This window comes from Stenella coeruleoalba, assembly GCF_951394435.1.
Source record: "Stenella coeruleoalba genome assembly, chromosome: 4".
Taxonomy (NCBI): Eukaryota; Metazoa; Chordata; class Mammalia; order Artiodactyla; family Delphinidae; genus Stenella; species Stenella coeruleoalba.
Window position 1 is genome coordinate 85371831 of NC_137149.1, and position 25544 is coordinate 85397374.

General features: G+C 36.6%; 1 protein-coding gene across 1 annotated transcript in view; it reads right to left on the minus strand.

The window, feature by feature from the left end:
• Window positions 1-20433, minus strand: part of LOC307186058 (transmembrane protease serine 11D-like) — a gene marked incomplete at its 5' end in the record, with an annotated part of 47597 nt that extends 27164 nt beyond the window's left edge. Inside the window, 4 exons of the mRNA XM_079920724.1 lie at window positions 792-859; window positions 17907-18025; window positions 19905-20026; window positions 20423-20433. Of these exons, the coding sequence (XP_079776850.1) occupies window positions 792-859; window positions 17907-18025; window positions 19905-20026; window positions 20423-20433 (320 nt within the window). The remainder of the gene's footprint in view (window positions 1-791; window positions 860-17906; window positions 18026-19904; window positions 20027-20422) is intronic.
• Between the last annotated feature and the right edge of the window lie 5111 nt (window positions 20434-25544).

Here is a 25544-nt window from a genome sequence, read left to right on the forward strand (position 1 = left end):
TAGGAATATCACATCACATCACAAGGATAAGTCCATATTCAACTAAGGTAAGAATGGCAAATAACTAGCTTGTGTGCTGCTACTTCGCCTATTATTTATTTACTTATTTATTTTTTTGCGGTATGCGGGCCTCTCACTGTTGTGGTCTCTCCCATTGCGGAGTACAGGCTGCGGACGCGCGGGGTCAGCGGCCATGGCTCACGGGCCTAGCCGCTCCGCGGCATGTGGGATCTTCCCGGACCGGTGCGTCCCCTGCATCGGCAGGCGGACTCTCAACCACTGCGCCACCAGGGAAGCCCTACTTCGCCTATTATTAATTCATAGCAGACACATCTGTGTTTGGCCACAGCATCCTTTATATTATAGCATTCCAGGCAGACAAAACCCAAAAAGCCATTTTTGGTGTTGGTTTAGTGTTCCAATCGTGCCCAGGACCACAACACTGCACATCTCCACAAGGCATTGTTTGCTACATAGACTGCATTGTGAATAGTATCCCCTGGAGTTATATAATAGAATAACCCTGTTGCTGTACCTTCACCCAACTCTCTCTCTACCCTTTCCTCCTTTTCCCACCAAGAACTGAAGTAATATGGTTATTTACATTAGTAAGTAGATCGTATGACATGTTTTGTTTTTTGGCATTGGTTTTTAAACTTTCCATGATACTATTTTCATAATATTGCAACACATTGTGTGAATGTCTCATTCATTATCTATGCTGTGAACAAAATCAAATGCACCAAGTTGTATCTATGCTTATAGATATTTTTTGTTGTATTTCCACTCACCTCAGTCCGACAACATGAGCTCTGATGAACTGGCTTCTTAAATTTGACTCTTCGAATGTTTTAGTAATCTGTAGAAAGAAAGGAAAAGACAACCTCTCTGTAATTACCGTTCTTTCTCTGTTTCCTCTTTCTGCCCAACCTTGCAACATGGTTGTTAATGGGGAGTTGACTATGTTAATGAGGAATAGAGAGTTCAGTTTAGTTCAGTTCCATCTCAGAACACATGGGAGCGATTTAGGCAGGTTAATAACCTTCTGATGCAGTGCCTGTTTCTTCATCTGTTACACAAAGATGATAATGGACAGGATGCATCTTCGCTAGAAGCCATTCTAAACATAGCAGATGTTTTGCTCAGTGAGAGCCCACGTTACGTGATTTGGTGGCTGTTCCCAAAAAGGTGGGCGCATGAGCCAACCCAACGCTAGGTGAGTCCACTGATACAATTTACAGTGTGTGATCCTGCAACAACTGTTCTTAAATGGGTAAAACCAGATTAAAATGAGCAGCAATGGAGAGCTTGATGAGAAAGAGGAAACGAAGTAAAGGCCAGTCTTTTCCTTATTGTTTCTGATTAATGCCTAAGCAACATAAGTTATTTTTAGCATCAGTTGGTATTTCCTGACCTAACTTTAACTTTCCCCCTGAATCATTGCTCAATGCCAGCAAGGATGGTCCTCTTGAGGTATAAGGTTTAGCTTCACAGTAAACTAGTAGTGAGTGATTCTGTGACTGGAACAGTTCTGCCAAGATGCAGGGTGAGATGTACTGAGCTTTCATAATGGCGAGTGGATTCTGTTGGCTTGTACTGTGAGGTTGGACCAAGGTGGGGGTGAACATGAAAAGGTGAAGTTGGGGAAATTAAGTAGCATGTTGAATATTACATTAAGCCAGGATTTGAAATCAATTCTTCTTGAGACTGTAAAGTTTATGCAATCTCTATTACACTGCATTTATTTTTTCAGTATCCATTCTTTAGGCTGATATCAGACCAACCAGTTGTGATGCAAAATAACTTTTTTTCTTTCTAGAGGTCTCAAATATTTTTAAGAGTTATGAGGCTGTTAGTTTTTCAAAATAATTTCCTTTTTAAAAAATTCAAGAAGTACTAGTAAGTGTTAAGAAGAGAGCAAAAAGTCACTCAAAATTCTATGATCTAGAATTATAGAATGCAATCATTTGGTGAGTATTTTAGTTAACTATGTAGAAGGATAGGTTTTAATGTGTTTATTAATGTGGTATATTGTAGGAGGGAGTTTAATAAACTGATTTATCTTTAATATTACTTGACTTTAGCAGAAGTAAAAGGAACTGACCTAAAACTGAAGGAATTGCTAAAATTTAGATGTTTCTTGTAATTATATTTTAATTCATGATTTGGTATTGCATCAGCATGGGCTGCACTGGACCAAAATGTTAAAAATATAATTTAATTATGACATTTTTGTTATGTGGAAAATATTGATGTAATTTAGTGAGGACTAAGGTAATAAGCAACATAAAGAAAGCAAGTTGATTAATTGGTTGATATCCATATACAAGGATAAAAGAAGAGACCTATGGATAAGAATCCGTATTTCATAGAGTGGGTGAAAATTTTGTAGTCTCTTTAATTAGAACTTATCAAATACTTGGTAGAAAATCAGTGAGCAGATGCCTGAAGAGGAAGCCAATAGGAGAGTGGAAAGTGTAGTAGATAGGGGACAGGGAAAAGTTAGCTTGCTATGAGAACTTGAACGAATCTTTTAAACTTTCTTCCTCTCAATTTCTTCATCTGTAAAAGGAAAACAGTCCAAAGTGTGTTTAAAAAATTGTTCTGTACACAGTTGACTACTGCAACTTCCAGAGGCTATGCATCTGCCTTCAGTGAGCTTTACATGTAACCTTTGGGCTTTTTCACTCCCTTCAAACTTATTATTGATTCTTCTTTAATGGGTTGGATGAATTTGCTTTCATACTTCTTTGATTTTGTAACCTGTATTATTGACCCTTTTATTACAATGGACAAAAAATCAAGTAAACAAAGAAAAAAGAACTATTTTATATTTCCCTCCTGAATGAGGGTGACAATACTATCTTTGTGGGATTTTTTTTTAATGTCTTTATCGGAGTATAATTGCTTTACAGTGTTGTGTTAGTTTCTTCTGTGAATCAGCTATACATATACTATATCCCCATATCTCCTCCCTCTTGCATCTCCATCCCACCCTCCTTATCTCACCCCTCTAGGTGTCACAAACACGGAGCTGATCTCCCTGTGTTATGCAGCTGCTTCCCACTAGCTACCTGTTTTACATTTGGTAGTGTATATATGTCCATGCCACTCTCTCACTTCGTCCCAGCTGACCCTTCCCCCTCCCCATGTCCTCAAGTCCATTCTCTACATCTGCGTCTTTATTCCTGTCCTGCCCCTAGGTTCTTCTGAACCATTTTTTTTTTTTTTTTTAGATTCCATGTATATGTGTTAGCATACGGTAATTGTTTTTCTCTTTCTTACTTACTTCACTCTGTGTAACAGACTCTGGGTCCATCCACCTCACTACAGATAACTCAATTCCATTTCTTTTTATGGCTGAGTAATATTCTACTATACATATGTGCCACATCTTCTTTATCCATTCATCTGTTGATGGACACTTAGGTTGCTTCCGTGTCCTGGCTATTGTAAGTAGTGCTGCAATGAACATTGTGGTACATGACTCTTTTTGAATTATGGTTTTCTCAGAGTATATGCCCATAGTGGGATTGCTGGGTCATAAGGTAGCTCTATTTTTAGCTTTTTAAGGAACCTCCATACTGTTCTCCATAGTGACTGTATCAATTTACATTCCCACCAACAGTGCAAGAGGGTTCCCTTTTCTCCACATCTTCTCCGGTGTTTATTGTGTGTAGAGTTTTCGATGATGGCCATTCTGACTGGTGTGAGGTGATACCTCAATGTAGTTGTTTTTGGTTTTTTTTTTTAAGAAGATGTTGGGGGTAGGAGTTTACTAATTTAGTTATTTATTTTTGCTGTGTTGGGTCTTTGTTTCTGTGCAAGGGCTTTCTCTAGTTGTGGCAAGCGCGGGCCACTCTTCAACACGGTGTGCGGGCCTCTCACTATCGCGGCCTCTCTTGTTGCGGAGCACAGGCTCCAGACGTGCAGGCTCAGTAGTCGTGGCTCACCGGCCTAGTTGCTCCGCGGCATGTGGGATCTTCCTGGACCGGGGCACAAACCCGTGTCCCTTGCATCGGCAGGTGGACTCTCAACCACTGCGCCATCATGGAAACCCCCTCATTGTAGTTTTGATTTGCATTTCTCTAATGATTAATGATGTTGAGCATCTTTTCATGTGTTTGTTGGCAATCTATATATCTTCTTTGGAGAAATATCTATTTAGGTCTTCGGCCCATTTTTGGATTGGCTTGTTTTTTTCATATTGAGATGCATGAGCTGCTTGTATATTTTGGATATTAATCCTTTCTTATCTGCTTCATTTGCAAATATTTTTTCCCATTCTGAGGGTTGTCTTTTCATCTTCTTTATGGGTTCCTTTGCTGTGCAAAAGCTTTTAAGTTTCACTAGGTCTTATTTGTTTATTTTTGTTTTTATTTCCGTTTCTCTAGGAGGTGGGTCAAAAAGGACCTTGCTGTGATTTATGTCAAAGAGTGTTCTGCCTATGTTTTCCTCAAAGAGTTTAGTAGAGTCTGGCCTTACATTTAGGTCTTTAATCCGTTTTGAGTTTATTTTTGGGTATGCTGTTAGGAAGTGTTCTAATTTTATTATTTTACATGTAGCTGTCCAGTTTTCCAAGCACCACTCATTGAAGAGACTGTCTTTTCTCCATTATATATTCTTGCCTTTTTTCTCAAAGATAAGGTAACCATATGTGCATGTGCATAGAGGTTCCCTCTATGCCTACATTCTGGGGAGCTTTTATCATAAATAGGTGTTGAATTTTGTCAAAAGATTTTTCTGTATCCATTGAGATTATATGGTTTATATCCTTTAATTTGTTCATGTGGCATATCACATTGATTGATTTGTGTATATTGAAGAATCCTTGCATTCCTGGGATACACCCCACTTGATCATGGTGTATGTCTCTTTTAATGTGCTGTTGGATTCTGTATGCTAGTATTTTGTGGAGGATTTTTGCATCTATGTTCATCAGAGATATTAGCCTGGAGTTTTATTTTTCTGTGAAATCCTTGTCTGGTTTTGGTATCTGGGTGATGGTGGCCTCGTAGAATGAGTTTGGTAGTGTTCCTCCTTCTGCTATATTTTGGAAGAGTTTGAGAAGGTTAGGTGTTAGCTCTTCTTTAAATGTTTGATAGAATTCACCTGTGAAGCCATCCATTCCTGGGCTTTTGTTTGCTGGAAGATTTTTAATACAGTTTCAAATTCAGTGCTTGTGATTTGTTTATATTTTCTATTTCTTCCTAGTTCAGTCTTGGATGGTTGTGCTTTTCTAAGAATTTGTTGATTTCTTCCAGGTTGTCCATTTTATTGACATATAGTTGCTTGTATTAATCTCTCATGATCCTTTGTATTTCTGCAGTGTCAGTTGTTACTTCTCCTTTTTCATTTCTAATTCTGTTGATTTGAGTCTTCTCTCTTTTTTTCTTGATGAGTCTGGCTAATGGTTTACCAATTTGGTTTATCTTCTCAAAGAACCAGCTTTTTGTTTTATTGATCTTTGCTATTGTTTTCATTTCTTTTTCATTTATTTCTGATCTGATGTTTATGATTTCTTCCCTTCTGCTAACTTTGGGGTTATTTTGTTCTTCTTTCTCTACTTGCTTTAGGTGTAAGTTTAGGTTGTTTTTTTTGAGATTTTTCTTGTTTCTCGAGGTAGGATTGTATTGCTATAAACTTCCCTCTTAGAACTGCTTTTGCTGCATCCCATAGGTTTTGGGCCATTGTGTTTTCATTGTCATTTGTTTCTAGGTATTTTTTGATTTCCTGTTTGATTTCTTTAGTGATCTCTTGGTTATTTAGTAGTGTATTGTTTAGCCTCCATGTGTTTGTATATTTTACAGTTTTTTTCCTGTAATTGATATCTAGTCTCATAGCGTTGTGGTCGGAAAAGATACTTGATACGATTTCAATTTTCTTAAATTTACCAAGGCTTGGTTTGTGACCCAAGATATGATCTATCCTGGAGAATGTTCCATGAGCACTTGAGAAAAAGTGTATTCTGTTGCTTTTGGATGGAATGTCCTCTAAATGTCAATTAAGTCCATCTTGTTTAATGTATCATTTAAAGCTTGTGTTTCCTTATTTATTTTCATTTTGGATGATATGTCTATTGGTGAATGTGGGGTGTTAAAGTCCCCTACTATGATTGTGTTACTGTCATTTTCCCCTTTTATGACTGTTAGCATTTGCCTTATGTATTGAGGTGCTTCTATGTTGGGTGCATAAATATTTACAATTGTTATATCTTCTTCTTGGATCAATCCCTTGATCATTATGTAGTGTCCTTCTTTGTCTCTTGTAATAGTCTTTATTTTAAAGTCTATTTTGTCTAATGTGAGAATTGCTGCTCCAGCTTTTTTTTGATTTCCATTTGCATGGAATATCTTTTTCCATCCCCTCACTTTCAGTTTGTATGTATCCCTAGGTCTGAAGTGCGTGTCTTGTAGACAGCATATATATGGGTCTTATTTTTGTATCCATTCAGCCAGTCTGTGTCTTTTGGTTGGAACATTTAATCCATTTACATTTAAGGTAATCATCGATATGTATGTTCCTATTACCATTTTCTTAATTGTTTTGGGTTTGTTATTGTAGGTCTTTTCCTTCTCTTGTGTTTCCTGCCCAGAGAAGTTCCTTCAGCATTTGTTGTAAAGCTGGTTTGGTTGTGCTGAATTCTCTTACCTTTTGCTTCTCTGTAAATGTTTTAATTTGTCCGTCAAAACTGAATGAGATCCTTGCTGGGGAGAGTAATCTTGGTTGTAAGTTCTTCCCTTTCATCGCTTTAAATATGTCCTGCCACTCCTTTCTGTCTTGCAGAGTTTCTGCTGAAAGATCAGCTGTTAACCTTATGGGGATTCCCTTGTATGGTATTTGTTGCTTTTCCCTTGCTGCTTTTAATATTTTGTCTTTGTATTTAATGTTTGAAAGGTTGATTAATATGTGTCTCGGTGTGTTTCTCCTTGGATTTAGCCTGTATGGGACTCTCTGCACTTCTTGAACTTGACTATTTCCTTTCCTGTATTAGAGAAGTTTTCAACTCTAATTTCTTAAGATATTTTCTCAGTCCCTTTCTTTTTCTCTTCTTCTTTTTGGGACCCTTATAATTTGAATGTTGGTGCATTTGATGTTGTCCCAGAGGTCTCTGAGTCTATCCTCGATTCTTTTCACTCTTTTTACTTTATTCTTCTCTGCCGTAATTATTTCCACTATTTTATCTTCTGGGTCACTTATCCATTATTCTGCCTCAGTTATTCTACTATTGATTCCTTCCAGAGAATTTTTAATTTCATTTTTTGTGTTGTTCATCATTGTTTGTTTGCTCTTTAGTTCTTCTAGGTCCTTGTTAAACATTTCTTTTATTTTCTCCATTCTATTTCCAAGATTTTGGATCATCTTTACTATCATTATTCTGAATTCTTTTTCATTTCCTCTTCATTCATTTGTTTAGGTTGGTTTTTACTTTGCTCCTTCATCTGCTGCATATTTCTCTGTCTTCCCATCTTACTTAACTTACTGTGTTTGTGGTCTCCTTTTCGCACCCTGCATGTTCGTAGTCCCTGTTGTTTTTGGTGTCTGCCCCCAGTGGGTAATGTTGGTTTAGTTGGTTTTGTAGGCTTCCTGGTGGAGGGGACTGGTGCCTGTGTTCTGGTGGATGAGGCTGGATCTTGTTTTCTGGTGGTCAGGACCTCGTCCGGTGGTGTGTTTTTGGTTATCTGTGAACTTATTATGATTTTAGGCAGCCTGTCTCCTAATGGGTGGAGTTGTGTTCCTGTCTTGCTAGTTGTTTGGCATGGGGTGTCCAGCGCTGGAGCTTGGTGGTCGTTGAGTGAAGCTGGGTCTTAGCTTTGAGGCAGAGATATCTGGGAGAACTCTCACCGGTTGATATTATATGGGGCTGGGAGATCTCTGGTGGTTCAGTGTACTGAGCTTGGCTCTCCCACCTCAGAGGCTCATGCCTGACACCCAGCTGAAGCACCAAGACTGTGTCAGCCATGGGGCTTAGAAGATAAGGGAGAAAAAAAAGAAAGAAAGAAAAAATAAATAAAATAAAATAATAAAGTTATTAAAATAAAAAAATTATTAAAGTAATTTAAAAATAAAGAAGAGAGCAACCAAACCAATAAATCCACCAATGATAACAAGTGCTAGAAACTATACTAAGATAAAGATAAAAATCAAAGTAGTCAGTCTCACGCAGCAAACTCCAAGTCCACAGGTGCTCCCAAAATCCACCGCCTCAATTTTGGGATGATTTGTTTTCTATTCCAGTGTTCCACAGATGCAAGTGTTCCACACTTGCCCCCTTCAGGCTATGTTCACGCATCCAACTCCTCTCCTCTCCCTGGGATCTGAACTCCGAAGCTTGAGCCTCAGCTCTCAGCTCTCACCCACCCCGGTGGGTGAGCAGACAAGCCTCTCAGACTGGTGAGTGCTGGTTGACACCAATCCTCTGTGCGGGAATCTGTCCGCTTTGCCCTCTGCATCCCTGTTGCTGCACTCTTCTCTGTAGCTCCGAAGCTTCCCCCCTTTTCGACCAGTGAAGGGGCTTCCTAGTGTGTGGAAACATTTTCTCCTTCACAGTTCCCTACCAGAGGTGCAGGTTCCATCCCTATTCTTTTCTCTCTGTTTTTTCTTTCTCCTTTTGCCCTACCCAGGTACATGGGGAGTTTCTTGCATTTTGGGAGGTCTGAGGTCTTCTGCCAGCGTTCAGTAGGTGTGCTGTAGGAGTTGTTCCACATGAACACTTTGATTTTTGATGTATTTGTGAGGAGGAAGGTGATCTCCATGTCTTACTCCTCTGCCATCTTGAAGGTCTCTTGACAACACTATCTTTGAATTCTAGAATAGCCTAGAATCCTCAAACCTCAATAATATTCATAATCGATAAGAATTGAAGTGAGATATAGATTATTTAGGTAAATTCTAACAAAGTAACCATCATTAAACCGGTTAATAGGTGAGGTCATACGAAGGGTAAGACATTACACATAGAATGTCTATAATTGTCACATATTTTTCATCTTGAGGGAGAAGAGATCTTATTAGCTACCCCATGAAGGTAAATCATCTTCTTATTTTCAGTACCTTCTTACTTGGTAGGTATATTTTTTGTTTTGTCTTGTATTTTAGTATTTAATGTTGAAATTACATGAACAACTGATGAGGTGGAAGCATCTCTCACATACCTACCTCATAACATTTCTCAATAGGTACAGTTTTGTGCATAATATTCATGAGCTGAGTAATAGTAATAATGTTGTTTTTGTGATTTCAGTCACCCTTCAGTTACAAACTTTCTTTTCTGTTTAATCAGAAGATCTGGAAACTCAGTTTTCAGGAAAAAAGATAAAATACATGACAATATAATCTATTACTACAGTACTCTTCAAATATGTATATATATATTTTTTGCGGTATGTGGACCTCTCACTGTTGTGGCCTCTCCCGTTGTGGAGCACAAGCTCCGGACACGCAGGCTCAGTGGCCATAGCTCACGGGCCCAGCCGCTGCGCAGCATGTGGGATCCTCCCGGACTGGGGCACGAACCCATGTCCCCTGCATCGGCAGGCGGACTCTCAACCACTGCGCCACCAGGGAAGCCCAGAATTTATAATTTTTGAAACACTGTGATAAAATGACCCAAAGGTATGATTCTAAGTTTAATCTAAATACTTGGTCTGAAGCACTGAAGAAGTTTCCACACAATTATGTGGCTCCAGATGCATGAAGTTCATTGGCAGAACTTAACAAATCATGACACTAAGTTGTCATTCCCACCAATCATGCAAGGGTTTTGTTGAAGTTCAGCAAGTGACTTTCCATCTTTCCTGATTTCAACTGGCTACCCTTTCAAATCAAATCAAAGGAGTTTAATTATATTTATATACAAATTTTAAGAAATGTGTTCAAAATCAACAAACATGGTAGGTAATTTTTGTCTCCCAAATTTTTATGTGTGCATGTCTAAGCCCTTAATTTTCAGTAAAACAAAACAACTGAACTCAATCACCTAATGCTGGACACATTGTTAAACATGTATTTCCCAAGTTTTCTCTTATTTATTTAAAAAGTAGTTAAGGGCTTCCCTGGTGGCGCAGTGGTTGAGAGTCCGCCTGCCCATGCAGGGGATACGGGTTCGTGCCCCGGTCTGGGAAGATCCCACATGCCGCGGAGTGGCTGGGCCCGTGAGCCATGGCTGCTGAGCCTGCGTGTCTGGAGCCTGCGCTCCGCAACGGGAGAGGCCACGACAGTAAGAGGCCCACGTACCGCAAAAAAAATAAAATAAAATAAAAAAATAAATAAAAAGCAGTTAATTTCTCACACTTATACCTTGAAGGGACAGGGTGTGCGTGTGTGTGTTTAAACATCTTCTAAAAAGCATTGCTTAACCTGGCAGTATGGCTGTAGCCAGTTCTTATGTTACCTAACTGTTCATTTACTTATTCATTATTGTATATTGCATATTCATTACTTCATATGAGGGTTGTCTTCAAATTGCAGGTTTTTAAATTTATTTATGTTTTGCAGGATTCTTCTCAGTCCTCATATTAATTTTTGGGGAGGTTTAGTTTACTTTTAGAGCTAGATAATATAATTTTAAAATCTAGTGGAAACTGTGTATCATTTAAATCTACTGAGAGCCGGTAAAAGTGTGCTGATGCCCAGTCAGTTCTGTTGTGTTACTGCCCACCCCATCCCTCAAGATATTTTCACACACATTGTGTGGAACTACTTGACATAAAACCAAACAAAGGTGCCAGTGTCAATCCATTTGTTAAATAGTAACAAAGCTAAGTTTGTTTATTTGTTCCTTCACTCCTTCTCTCCCTATTTTCTTTTTCTTCTTGTTTAAAAATTCTTTCGTAAAAGAGAAAAACACATGTAGAGTGACATTTGAGTATTTTCTTCCATGACTCCAATAAAATTATTGTGAATCCCTCTCTGGTATGACAACTCCATCTTGGATACCATTGTGGGCTTCATCCTGACTGCAATGACATCTTTATTTTGTGTCCCTAGCACTTAGCACAGGAACCAACAGATAGAATGTATCATTTATTCATTCATTCAACAAATATTTGAATGCTAGCTATGTACCAAATTCTCTTTTAGGCATTAGGCAGCAACCAGTGCTTATTAAATGGCTGTACTAAAAGCCCTGATGGTATAAGGGATGTGATAAGATTAATTGTAAATTGATACTGCTGTCTTTCTCTTCCTGTGCCCTAGTTTTTTTTCATGGTACAGTCATTAGGTATATTTTGGAAAAAATGGCAATTGTTGTTTGCAGAATCTGTTGCAATACCACCCCTGATGCCAAAGGGGAGTTTCAATGGTTCAGTTGATCCCAGGTATGAATCCTGATTGAAGTCCCTTGTTTTATTTGGAGAGGCCCATTCAATCAGAATGCACTCATAGTTTTGATACACATATTTTGCAAACAGATGCTCTCATTATTTCGAAATCACCTTATTCATTTTTTCATTCATTCAACAGTTTTTGAGCACCTCTTATGCTTCACGCTCCCTCTTTCAAGCACTGGGTTACACTGGTGGAGAAAATAGACAGTCCTTGCCATCACGGAGCTTACATCTAATGGGGGAGATACGCACTAATCATATTATCATCCACATTTAAGCAGAATTATAACTGTGATAAGTGCAGCAATATAGTAGAGGGATTTGATCCAGTCAGTGAGATTAGGGAGGCTTCTCAGAGGAATGTTTATGAAACTGAGATCTTCAGGAAGAATCAGAGTTAGCTGGTTGAAGAGAAAGGAAAAGCCTCACAGGTGGAGTGAATGGCACATACAAAGTCCTGAGGTAGGAACAAACAGATTGTGTTTAAGGAATCAAAGGCCAGGACAGTTGTAGCCTAGAAAGCAAGGAGGCTAGAGTTATATAGAAAGGCCAGACCATGAAAGTCTTGTTAGTGTGTGAAGAATTTGGTCTTTATCATCATAATTGGAAGTCACTGAAGTGTTTTAAATGAGAGGATAATAAAATCAGATTTGCAATTTGAGAACAATCTCTCTGGTTGCATGTGGATAAACAATTTTAGGTACAAAATAACGTAAATTAGTTATGGTGCTATTTTGGCACTTCGGTGTAGAGGTCATGGCTTGGATGGTTATGGTGGTAGCAGATATGGAGAGAAATGAATGGATCTGAGGGAAATACAGGGGATAAAACCTACAGGGGTTGGTAATAGATTGGATATTTGGAATGACATAGAGCAGTATGTCAAGGATGAATTCTAGGTTTCTGGTTTGGAAAACTGAATAAATGGTATTATCATCAATGGGGTTAGGATTATGGGAAGAAGGCTAGTATGGTGTGGAGGGATCATGAGTTTGATTTAGGGACATAATATATTTGAGATGTTTTTACAACAGCCAAGTAGAGATATTAAGCTGGCAGTTGGGGGAAAAGGTCTGAAGTACAGAAGAAAAGTCTGGGCTGACGACAGCATGAGTCATTAGTATATAAGTGTTGGTAGAAGTAATGGTCATGGGTGAGATCATCTAGAGATAGAAAATAATGTGAGAGGAGAGGAGCGCATAGGTCAAAGAGTTGGGGAATTTCAACATTTAATGTTAGTGTAGAGGAGGGTGAATCTATAAAAGATACAGAGGAGAAGGAGTGGCCAGAGAGGCACGATGAGAAAAACAGGTGATTCGGTGGCATGGATATCTTGTGTGAAAACCACATAATCATAGACTTTTTGAGGTAGAATGTACTATAAAAATCATCTAGTTAAATGATTTTATTTTACTAATGAATAAACTGTGAACCAGAAAAGTGAATTGCTTAATATAATAGAAATTCTGGGATTATTCCACAGCTCATTAAGTATTAATTAACACTGCTGACTATGGAACAAGGATAATGATGGTACTCATGTTACCACTGGTAAGTGGTATGATTCTTGAACTTGAAATCAGGAGACCTTGGTTTGAATTTTTGTTCTGTCACTTTCCAGTTGAATGGCCTTTGTCACGTTTCTTAATCTCTCACAGTATTCACTTACCCATCTATAAAAATTACATGCCCATTGTGAGTTGAAGGTTAGATGATATATGTAAAAGTGCTTTATGAACTATAAAATACTACATTAGAGTATTATCCAAAGTGTTTCTACAGAAGTATGAATAAATGAGATTAACTGTAGAAATCATACATCAGGCGAATTTCAAGGGGAATCTTTCTCTGCCAGATGTTTAATTATAAAGCCACAGTAAATAGCTGGGTACTGGTACAGACAAAGACTAGTCAGTGAAAGAGAGAGGAGTACAGAAAAAAGAAAAGGAGGAATTTAGTGTATGATAAAGACGGCACAACAAATAAATCCATTGCACTATTTAATATACTGTTTTGGTACCACCACCTAGCTCTTTTAGGGGAAAAAGCTGGATCTCTATCTTACTACAAAATAAATTACAGGTGAATCAAAGATAAAATTGATAATTTTGGCTACCTAAAAAATTAAATCTATATGGCAGTAAAAAAAAACCCTAGATTATAAACAAGGTTGAAAGTCAAATCTCGTTAGAGAAATATATGCAAATGAATAACAGGCAAATTTTAATATTTTAACAAGGAAAGAATTTTTTTCCCTAGATTTATATAAAAACACAAAGGCTCCAGTAAGAAAATGGGCAAGGTCATGACCAGGCAATTCACAAATGAAATTATAAAAATGACCTATTACTATAGGGAGACAGATTAAATCTTACTAGTAATCAAAGAAATGCAAACCAAAGTAATAGTGAGATATCACTTCTTGCCTATTGAATTAGCAACAATTAATAAGGTTTACAATGCATAGTGTTAATGCTGTAGGGGAAATAAGCATACCTATGCATACTTATATACTGGTGGTAAGAATGTAAACTTGGGCACTTCTGGAGTGCAATCTAGAAATTAAAATAAATGTTAAAAATGCATAGATCACTATATTGATATAAACAAATGGTTGAATTAGTACATGGAGAAACTAGACAAACAGAAGAATTTCAAATATTCTTTAAATATTCAAAGCATAACTCGTTACTCCTCCACTTCTTATGTGTGGCCTGTACATAGTGTCTTTCTTCCAAAGAGTATAATATGGAAAAGGGAGGGAGTAACTTTACAGTGTAGAAATCTGGCCAACACTACTTCAGCCAGGTGATCAAGGTCAACAGTGGTAAGTCATGTTGATATTATGTACCCCACTTCATATGATGTAATGAAAATGACCCTTTTCCTCTATAGTCTTCCTCCTTAAAACCCCAAACCCCAGTCTAACCACAAGAAAAAACATCAGAAGGCCTCCAATTGTGGGACATTTCTACAAAATACCTGACTAGTATTCCTCAAAACTGTCAAGGTTATCGAAAACAAGGAAAATCTGGGGAACTGTCATAGTCTACAAGAGCCTAAGAAGACATGACAACTCTGTAATTTGCTATCCTGGATGGGATCAGGAAATGGAAAAGAACATTAAGTAAAAACAAAGGAAATCTGAATAAAATACAGAATTTGGTTAATAACAATGTATTAATATTGGATGATTAATTGCAATAAATATACTATTGTAATATAAAACGTTAATCATAGAGGAAACTGGGTGTGATGTATATGAGAACTCTATATTATCTTTGCAACTTTTCTATAAATCTAAAATGCTTCTAAAATAAAATCTTTATTAAAATTGAAGAAGAAATTTAAAAATCTCTAGAGAGAAATAAAAGCATAAACCCTATATTCTGATAATTCTACTTCTGGGAATATGTCCCAAGAATATAATCACTCAGGTGTGCAAGGATGTATCAACAAGACTGGTCATCAGAATATTGGATATAATAGTGAAAAATTGGAAACAATTTGAACATCTGTCAACAGAGGACTGGTTAAATAAAATATTGTACCTTTACGCACTATAATACTATTTATTTATTTAAAATGGCATATTTCTTCATTGATATTTAAATACCTCTATGACATATGTTTTGAGAAAAAAGTGGTAGTAAACAAGCATGTATAGTCTTATTCCACTGACAGAAAATTATATGTGTTTGTGCATGGATGATTATGCAGTTTTCATGAAAAGTACTTGGAACATCAAAATATTAAAAATGGATATATTAGTATTGAGATTTTGTGCATATTTCTTTCTCTTTATATTTCTTGAATGCCTTGACTTTTCTACTTTTTTATTATCTTTAAAACAAAAGACAATACTAAAATTATTTTCATTTTGATAACACTTTATACATTACAATTTACTTTATAGACCACTTTTGAGAGTAATTCAAGAATAACAAATTAGATTGTATAATTTTTTTGTCATTGGGATTGGATTTCAAAGACTTACTGAATATCTTCCAAATGTGCTGGTAGTACTTTTGAAAAGAAACTTAGTTTATGTTTTTCACATTGCTGAATATGTACGTTGTGCTTTATGCCTTATGCTGTTTCTCTCCATATCAGTCTTTTGCAATTTTACATATGCTCTATGAAGGATGCGCTGACCTGACATATCTGATCTGTCTGGCAGGAACTGAGTGACCTCTTTAGGGCTGAGGATGTCTCTGGCATCTTGCTTTAATGACAAATAGTTGGGTTCTAATTCCCTATAATGAAGCTGGGATTCTCAATATACATACTTACAGTTTGCTCCCTTTTATTAGACTGGGTAAATAGCTGAAACATTACATGATGTCTTTGTGTGGATGTGAGGACTTCATTATGAATAACTGTCCTCAGACTGACCTCCTGAGATGTTTGTCTCTAGTGTCTTCGTCAAGAAATTTAAGAATGTCTCTTGCAGTGTTAATCACAAGAAAATCTGTTCAGATTTGCATGTTGCCCTCTGCCTGAGACAGAGGTACTCACAGGCTCTTTGTATTTGTCTGTGTAGTTTGTATTTGTGTGTGTATTTTGTGGGGTCCAGCCTCAGAGTAGTATTACTAACCCAAGTACCGATTATTGCATAAATCAGCACCTTTCAACGTCTAAACTGTGTGGGCAGTCAGTCGTGAAGTAATTCATTACTAATGACAAAGTACCAAAGTTTTTAAAAACTGGCATTTTTAAATAAATGTGAATAAATTTAAGGATATTCTTTAAATACTAAAAAAAAAAAAGAATATCTCTTGGTTTGAAGTCTAAACAATGGGCTCTCATGATGCAAATGATATAACTAAATATTCCTATTGATTTTTTAAGAGCAGGTTGGGAAGAGAAAGTAGGAAGTTGGGGAGGTGGATTGCTTTGGTAAGCCTAAAATGGAAGTTTTATGTGCATTTCCACATTTTCTGGAATATGCCCTAATTCAAGTTTTAACCCCTTGGCTTTCTTCTGGACCACGGTAATGAGCTTCTAACTAGCGTTACTGTGTGCAGGCTCTTCTCTTTATAGTATAATTTTTATATTCGGAACATGAATCTGTCAGATCCTGTTTGCATCATTCTGCCTCTAGCTCAAGACTTTCTCTCTACAAGATAAAACCCAAACATTTTAGCTAAGCACATTCTCCTCTCTATGCCTTGGCTCATATTTTAGCTGTGGTGTGCCCTACTCATTCTAAAGCTAACCTGAAAAGAGTCATCTTTTATAAGATGCTGTCTCTGATCTCCATAATTGGATATCATTTATCCTCTTACCACAAACTGACATCTGCGTTGCTCTCATGTCACATACTCACTGCATACCTTATATTATAAATATTTGTAAGCTTGTTTAATCTCCCATGTTAGACTAACCTCCATGAGGACAGATCCAATATCTACTCCACTTTTTGTATGTCCACAGCATTAGACAGGATTGATGTTTAAAAAAAGTTTATTGAAGGAACAGGAGGCTCCCACTTCTGGCATAATAAACTGATGTTCCCCAATATTAACCCTACCACTGCCTCCTGGCCTAGATTCTGTTCCCAGATTATTCTGACTCAGCTGCTTATTCTGATTAAACATTTAAATTATATACTAACTTCCCTTGCTCTAATTTAATGCTCACCAAGCACTTTTCTCAATACTTGGCTCCCAGTGTAGTTTGCCCCTAGGGGAAAAGGGTGTTAGACAAGTAGATGATTCAGTCCCCCAGCCATGATAATTCTCATTATAGATTAACTCAGTGGTTCCCAAAGTGTGGTCCCTGGACCATAGCATCAGCATCACCTGGGGACTTGTTAGAAATGCAAATTCTAACTACTGAATCAGAAACTCTGACACTGGGGCCTAGAACTCTATTTTTAATAAACCTTCCAGGTGATTTTGCTAAAGTTTTAGAACCATTGGATTAATTTATAACCTTAGGAATCTTAGAAAACGTTAAGGGTAAGTGAGCAACCCTGAGATTGTTCAGCTCTGACTCTGCAGGGCTGAAGGCCAAACCCTGGTCTGTGATGATAAACCAGTGCTAAGGGTCTGCTTGTGAGGTTTCCTGGTAAGCAGCCTGGGGGTCTTTTCAAGTGAGAGCCCAGGCTTTCTTTGTATATTTTCTATGTCAATCATTGAACCAAAGTATGACATTCTCCAAACTATGTTAATATGTATTTTAACACCTACTACCCATATGTTTAGTTGGATAAGAAAAAAGGAAAGAAGGCAAAATGAAAAGGATTTAAAAAGACAATCTCGAGGGTAGGAAAAATGCTCAAATTGCATAAACAATAGACTTCCAATCTTTGAAGTCATAATCATAAAAAATGTTTACTCATGACCTAAAACTTTTCACTCATGATGTAAGAAAATATGAATAAGAACAAGTGTACAAATTGTACAAAGTGTACAAATTGACTTGGAAAAAGCACAATGAAACATATCTTTAACCATTTGGGGAGGAGAATATGCAGAGCATCTAGGAGTTGCAAATATATCACAAAATATTAGGTTTATTATCATAATTGTTTTATGATATAATAAAGAGGAAATGCAAATATTAACTTACCGCAGACTCAATTTTTTCACTCAAAAGTCTATATTTCTGTGTAATTGGTGAACTTAGCTCATCAGTATATTGAACATTTAGTATTTCTAAGCTGCTACTGTAAAAGTAATCTTTTTGCCCTGTAAAACAAAGAAAAGGCAGGATCAATCTCACATTACTAAGTACTTTAATCTGTATTTTATACAGGATTATGGGAGGCTATGTTATACAATTAAAAAATATTTGATTCCCTTGAAAGAAAACTCTAAATATAATGTAACTATAATAAAATTATTTTTCTTTCAGTTTTTAAAAAGATTGGCAATGCTGGAAGTGTTAAAAATGCATGAAAATCAGAGCAGCATTATTTGAGAAATTAAATTGTTCAGTAGTGTCATAATTTTCATTCTTACTATATTTTAGGGAGATTTGTGATTACAGATTTATTCATTCAGGAAATATTAATGTCTATAATACACTATTATTCATTTATAATTAAGGAATAAAGTAATTCTGAATAGTTTTAAAAATTATTTCAAATACTATTCTTTTTAGAGGAATTAGTGACTTATTGGTTCTCTGGATTAAGCTAGAAAATAACTTCTGACAAGAAAGCTAATCTGGTTGTTCAATGTGAACTATTTCCATCACAAAGGGTCTTCCAATGGATATATTAAGCTATGTGAAGGAAATAAAAATTCCTAAAACATACTTGTCCTTACCTTAGAAACATTATGAACATGGACATAACCTAACCTGTCTCAGGAAAAAATTCCATGCTTCCATTTGATCATTCACATACATAATTTATGCAGAGAAATACCTCAATCAGGGAAAGCATTTGAGATCATGGGGATAGGGTTGTGCGGTCCTTTGTGGCAGAAGGACAAGTCTTTCTAGGGCCATAAGTGGTCGCTGGTATACACTTTGAAGAGGACTTATTTAAGGCTTCACCCTTTGTGTTTAAGTGTGACAATACAGTGCTGTTAAGAGCGAAAATTCATTAGTTTAATCTGAAACTTGATGTTTGTTTTTCACTCTTCCGTAATTCACCTTGGACATATTTGTCTCTAGGTAATTTGATAGCAAAATGTAGTCAAAAGCAAAATTTAGCCACAACTTTATAACTAGATTGACTGAAAAGATTATTCCTAGTTACTAGAATAAATAAGTTTGTTCTTACTCAGTCTCCACACTCATACATACCCATATGCCTTCACACTCTGCCCCACCCTGCCCCAATGATTTAAATAATTTAACAGGATTATAGCAAAATTAAAAAAAAAAACTCGAAGTGTTTTTTCAGGTGAAAGAAACAGATTATAACATATATTATCTAGTGAAATTTGACACATTTTATCTACATTAAAACATCTGAAAGAATATTCACTGAGATATTAAGTTGTTTGTGAATGAGCAGGGTATATGCATTCTTTATATTATTTCTTTGTTTCCTACTTTTATGATGTAATGAAAAATTAAAGAAACTAAGAGGAAAAAAAGGAACAGAATCCTTTTAAAGTTTGTTTTTAAACCTCTTTCTACTTCTTAACTTCAAATTCATCTCCTATCATAATTGTTCTGCTCCTAAGATTATTTTCGGGAGACAGGTTGTGAATTAACAAATATTTAGATACATCCAACTTTTAGATGTTGAAACTTAAGGTCCTTTGCAAATTTTAAATGAAGAAGGAAATCATGGTATTAATGAAAGAACAAAACAAGTGAACTCTAGCATCAGAAAAATATTGAGTTTTTTCCCTTGGCTAGAATAATTCTTGTCTGGGTTTAATGTTGTTTAGTATACTAAAAAAGGCCAAAAGAAAAAGAAGAGAAAAAATACTGAATTAGAGAAAATATAGACATGAACATATATTCAGGGGTATATGAATAAATATATAATTATGTTGTATTAAGAAATAGAAGTGGCAATAAAAGTGAGAATGCCAAACTTTTAATCTGAAAGTATATTTAGTTAATTCATCTGAAGAGTGGTATATCCAATCTTCTGGTACTTACCAAAAGCTAAAAAGTAGACAAGTAAACCTGTGGTCACTGCCAGGATCGCCACAACTGCCATGACAACAAAACATACTATGGATGGATTCACAGATCTTGAGGCCGATGGCACCCCTGATGGCCTTAGAACAAGAGAAAAGATCAAAGACCACTCATTTCACTCAGAGAAGCAATCATTTCAGCTCTCATGATCATTTTCTGCCTTCTGAAGTCTCTTAGCTTGCACATGGCTCTATTATAGAAAACCGATTGTTTCTTGATAGGAATATAGTTCTGGAAATGAAATCTAACTGAACAACACTCTCCTTAATGGTTTTTCTTTCAATTTTTTTTTTCAGCACTAAAATGTTGACATTTAGATAGTTTGATAGACAAATAAGGAAATCTGACCTCAGGTTTGCAATTGCTTTTCCTTCTTCTGCCAGTTGATGAGGTTCTCAAGAATAACAACTATTTCTGTTTTACTACAACTCCTTCTAAGACCCTATGTTGGACACTACTGTAGTAAGCTCCCTTACCTGGGCACCATCCTCAGGGATGTGCTGAAGAGAGATCATTTTGGGTGGGGAGAGGGGTGGAGGGAGTCAGACAGTAGCATTTCTCACTGTAATATTCTCCGGGTTATTAAAATGGGGATATGTCTAGAGGCTGAGAGCTGAGATCCAGGAGAGTAATAAGCACCTGTAATTAATTAGAACTATACCAGCAGCAGAGGATTTGCATAATTTTTTTCACCCATGAAATCATCAACAGCAGTGTAAGTCAGTAGATTTGTACTAACAGTATCTGGTATTATATTACGCATATAATCCAAGTACTTCCTCATGGCCTCTCTCCCTACCACACACACACTCACACTGGGGAGGTCACCAGAAGAGCTTAATGTGAATTCCTGTTTTATCCCTTGTTTGCTTGGAGATCATATTGTCATTTATCTGAGATTTTCTTCATCTGAAAAAATGGAAATAATACTTGCCTCGCAAGGCTAATTTGAAAATCAGTGAGGTTATATTAAGTGTATAAAGTATATATTTCTATTAAGTAGGTTATCCACTAGACTGTGAGAACCTTGAGGATAAAGATGGTATTCATGCATATGTTTCTGATAGTTTGTAGGGTACCTGGCATATATAGGTGGTCCATAGATTTATGATATTTATAAATATTTGTTGTATGTGTTAACTCCTGGGTGTGTTTTAGATTTAAAAGCCTTAACAGAACTGAAAAGCACTTACATTTATCTAGAATATAGTCAGATTTCCATTTTTTCTATTTGTTTTGCTAACATTCTGGTATAAGTGGGAATGGAATGCTCTGAGAGTCAGTGATTCCCAGACTTTAGTTTTCACAGCAGGGTTGCCTGATATTGTTTGGGCTCTACCCAACTCACATACTGATGAAAGGGCATATCCTGGTATTTTACATTGTACCACCTGCACATTGTATGCTATGGCTATGGGACCAGTATCATTTCAGAAGATTATTGGAGGTGGACATAGACTTGCCAACTTTCAATTTTGTTGAATAAACACATTAAACATTACAAAAATTGACCACACTCAAATATTATTTTTTAGTAAAAGGGCATTTAAATTGATAAAAGTAGGAAGGACATAATCTCATAATAACAAATTAGATGAATAATTTAGCTCTAGCTTAATGATGTCTTTTTACTACATTGCTCTTATTTGTTCATTTTGCTCTGCTAATCAAAACTGACTTTCAGCGACACTGGTCCAGAGTCCAACATTTGGGAATGACTAACTGCAGTAATTTTCTAGTAGGATAAAATTGGCCCATTGACATTTGCTGACTTTTTGAGCCTCAGTTTACTCTTCTGTTTCCTACTGGGTTTGTTGTGCCAATGACATGTGGTGACACTTGCACAGTGTTTGGCATTTGTAAGTTCAGTAAATATCAGTGGGTACTCAGCAGGGGAGAGTCAAAAGAAGAGCTGGAAGCAAGCCAACCCAAATAAGTTTTATACTGATTGACCCCCTACCTCAACAACAAGGGACTGTATCAATTTACATTCCCACCAACAGTGCAAGAGGGTTCCCTTTTCTCCACACTCTCTCCAGCATTTACTGTTTGTAGATTTGTTGCCATTCTGACCGGTGTGAGGTGATACCTCATTGTAGTTTTGATTTTCATTTCTCTAATGATTAGTCATACTGAGCATTCTTTCATGTGTTTGTTGACTATCTGTATATCTTCTTTGGAGAAATGTCTATTTAGATTTTCTGCCCATTTCTAGATTGGGTTGTTTGTTTTTTTGATATTGAGCTGCATGAGCTGCTTGTAAATTTTGGACATTAATCCTTTGTCAGTTGCTTCATTTGCAAATATTTTCTCCCATTCTGAGGGTTGTCTTTTCGTCTTGTTTATGTTTTCCTTTGCTGTGCAAAAGCTTTTAAGTTTCATTAGGTCCCATTTGTTTATTTTTGTTTTTATTTCCATTTCTCTAGGAGGTGGTTCAAAAAGGATCTTGCTGTGATTTATGTCATAGAGTGTTCGTCTATGTTTTCCTCTAAGAGTTTTATAGTGTCTGGTCTTACATTTAGGTCTTTAATCCATTTTGAGTTTACTTTTGTGTATGGTGTTAGGGAGTGTTCTAATTTCATTCTTTTACATGTAGCTGTCCAGTTTTCCCAGCACCACTTATTGAAGAGGCTTTCTTTTCTTCATTGTATATTCTTGCCTCCTTTATCAAAAATAAGGTGACAGAGTGAAGTAAGTCAGAAAGAGAAAAACAAATACCGTATGCTAACACATATATATGGAATCTAAAAAAAAAATAAAAATAAAGTGGTCTGAAGAACCAGTACAGGAATAAGGACGCAGATGTAGAGAATGGACTTGAGGACATGGGGTGGGGGGAAGGGTAGGTTGGGATGAAGTGAAAGAGTGGCATGGACTAATATATACTACCAAATGTAAAATAGATAGCTAGTGGCAAGCAGCTGCATAGCACAGGGAGATCAGCTCGGTGCTTTGTGACCACCTAGAGGGATGGGAGAGGGAGGGTGAGAGGGAGACCCAAGAGGAAGGAGATATGGGGATATATGTATATGTATAGCTGATTCACTTTGTTATAAAGCAGAAACTAACACACCATTATAAAGCAATTATACTCCAATAAAGATGTTTAAAAAAAAAACCCCAAACAAGGGACTGACTGTATTTCCAGAGGTGAATAGAAGTATCAAGATTTACGAGTGTAGAATGAGAAGTTACTAAAAAACAAGGCTTAAATTGGAAGCCAAAATACCAAAAAGCAAAAACCATAGGCTAGAGTCAGCATATGCTTTAGCTTGGATGAGCCTCCCATGGGAATGGCTTTAGAACCAACCTTGCTTCAGTTCATGGAAAACATATTAAACCCAATGGCTAAAAAGCACCATGAGACATGTGACTCAATAAACAAAGGGTGTGGAGCTCAAATTACCTTAATCTCACAAGCCATTATTAATTACATAAGAATAGGTTGTTCCACCTTGTAGAAACTGCTGAAGAAATATCTGCTCTCTTGTTAGCAGTGCAGCTTGTCATTGAACCTCTGTATGTGGCTGATTATAAAGCTTATGCCAACACACACTGAATTGTGTACAATATTTGCTCTGCAAACTATTAGAGAAAATATATTTGCTAACACTGTCTGAATTTTGACTCATATTCAGTGGAAATCTTCAAGCAAATACTTTGCTTTTAAAGCATGATCCTGATTAGTAAAATTTTTAGTGGTTGTGTTTAAACAGCAAAACAAATATGTAGTTGTGAAATATTTAACCAGCTTCCACCTCCTTCTTTCTCTCTCTCATTGACTTGGAAAATTACATGAATTTAGAAAACTTATTCTGTGCTCTTATTATGAGAACCTAAGTGTCAGACTTTATACATGCTTATTGCCTATCTTCATATTAGTCTTGTAAGATGGGTATTATGATCCCTATTTGGAATATAGGAAAACTGAGGTTCAGAAAGTAAATAACTCAGGAATGACAGAGCTGGAAATGGAAACCAGGGTGGTTAGAATAAAAGAACATGGGCTTCCTCTGATGTAGACTTCCTCCCTCACATTATAGAGATGGAAAAAATTTGGGGACTCCTATCTCTTGTGACATCACTTGGAGGAAGCAAAGGGAATCAACATCTATTGAGTGCTTATTAAATTGAGTGCTAGGATTTTGTTCTTACACATAGTAAATGTGTAATAAAATAATTGTTGATTTAATTTTAATTTGAAATTACACCTTACATTAATATATCAGATTTATGTAGGAATACTAGTTAACTTCTGCCATTGACACATAGTTAGAAGCAATATATGGTTGTGGATTAATAGAGTCACTTGGCAATAACTTTTCATTATTTGTAAGAATAGAGGAAAACAGCGACAGGGTAATTGCAAATTCAGATATACATAGTATGTCCGTAGAGGACTTTTAGACAATTTTGTGTCCATTTAAATAAGATTTCAGGTATGATAGTAACAGAGATTTGGTCCACGGTTGTTTTCTCCTGATGTGTATTCTTCCTCAATGATCCCATCCTATGCCCTGGTTTCAGCAAACATATAATAAGGTAATATTTTCTAAGATAGATCTTCAGCCCAGACTTCTGTCTTTGAGCTCTACATCATTATTTTCAATTATGCATTGGACATCTTATGGATGTTTTAGAACCTCCTTAAATATAACAGTTCAGTTCAAAACTGAACTTGCTTTTTCTCCAGCCTGCACTCATGTCCCACTATTTCTAATATTGGTGAATGTCACTACCATCTATCTGGTACCGTTAAAGATCCAGGAATTAGCTGTACCTGCTCCCTCTTGGTAAGTTCCCACATTCGAGAGGTCATTGGTGCTTATACCTACTGCCTAAATCTTTCTGTCCATCACCTCTATCTCTTTCTTAATTCTGGCTGCTATTATTTTGTATTATGTGAAATACCTCTTAAATGTTCTCCCTTCTTCCATTATCAAGAGACATTTGGTGAGTGACTGCAATGTTCTAGGAAAAATTTAATTTCTGGGAATACAATGAAAAGAATCATAGCACTCCTAATAATGGGGGGAGAGAAATGAGTAAGATAAATAAAGAAAAGAAAAGAAAAAATAGGAAGAAGTATAAGTATGGGGTGCTGAAAATTTAGATAGAGTGGCCAGGAAAGCCTTTGCTGAGGAGTTGACATTTGAGTAAAGATCAGAAGGAGGTGAATGAGCAAGCCATGAATATACCAGGGGGAGAATTGTCTAGGCAGATAAACAGCAGTTTGAAGGCCCTGAGCAAGGAGCTCACATGGTAAATTTGAGGACCAGCAAGAGAGACAGCTGAACTGGAGTGGAGTGAGAAAGTTAGGGGTGGTGGATACTGGAGGAAAATAAGGTCAGAAAGATAATGATCAGGGAGTCAGTGGTTTGGGGAAGATCACTTAAGGCTTTGAAAGTAAGGACTTTGGTCTTTATTCTCAGTGAGACAAAGTCTTTGAGGGTTTTGAGCAAAGACTGACCTCAGATCTATTTCTTCAATAGGATCACTCTGGGTACTTTGCGGGGAATAGTGGGCCTGGATGGTGTGGGAGACCACTTAGGAGGTCATTAAATAATCGAAGTGAGAGACGATGGTACTTTAGACAAG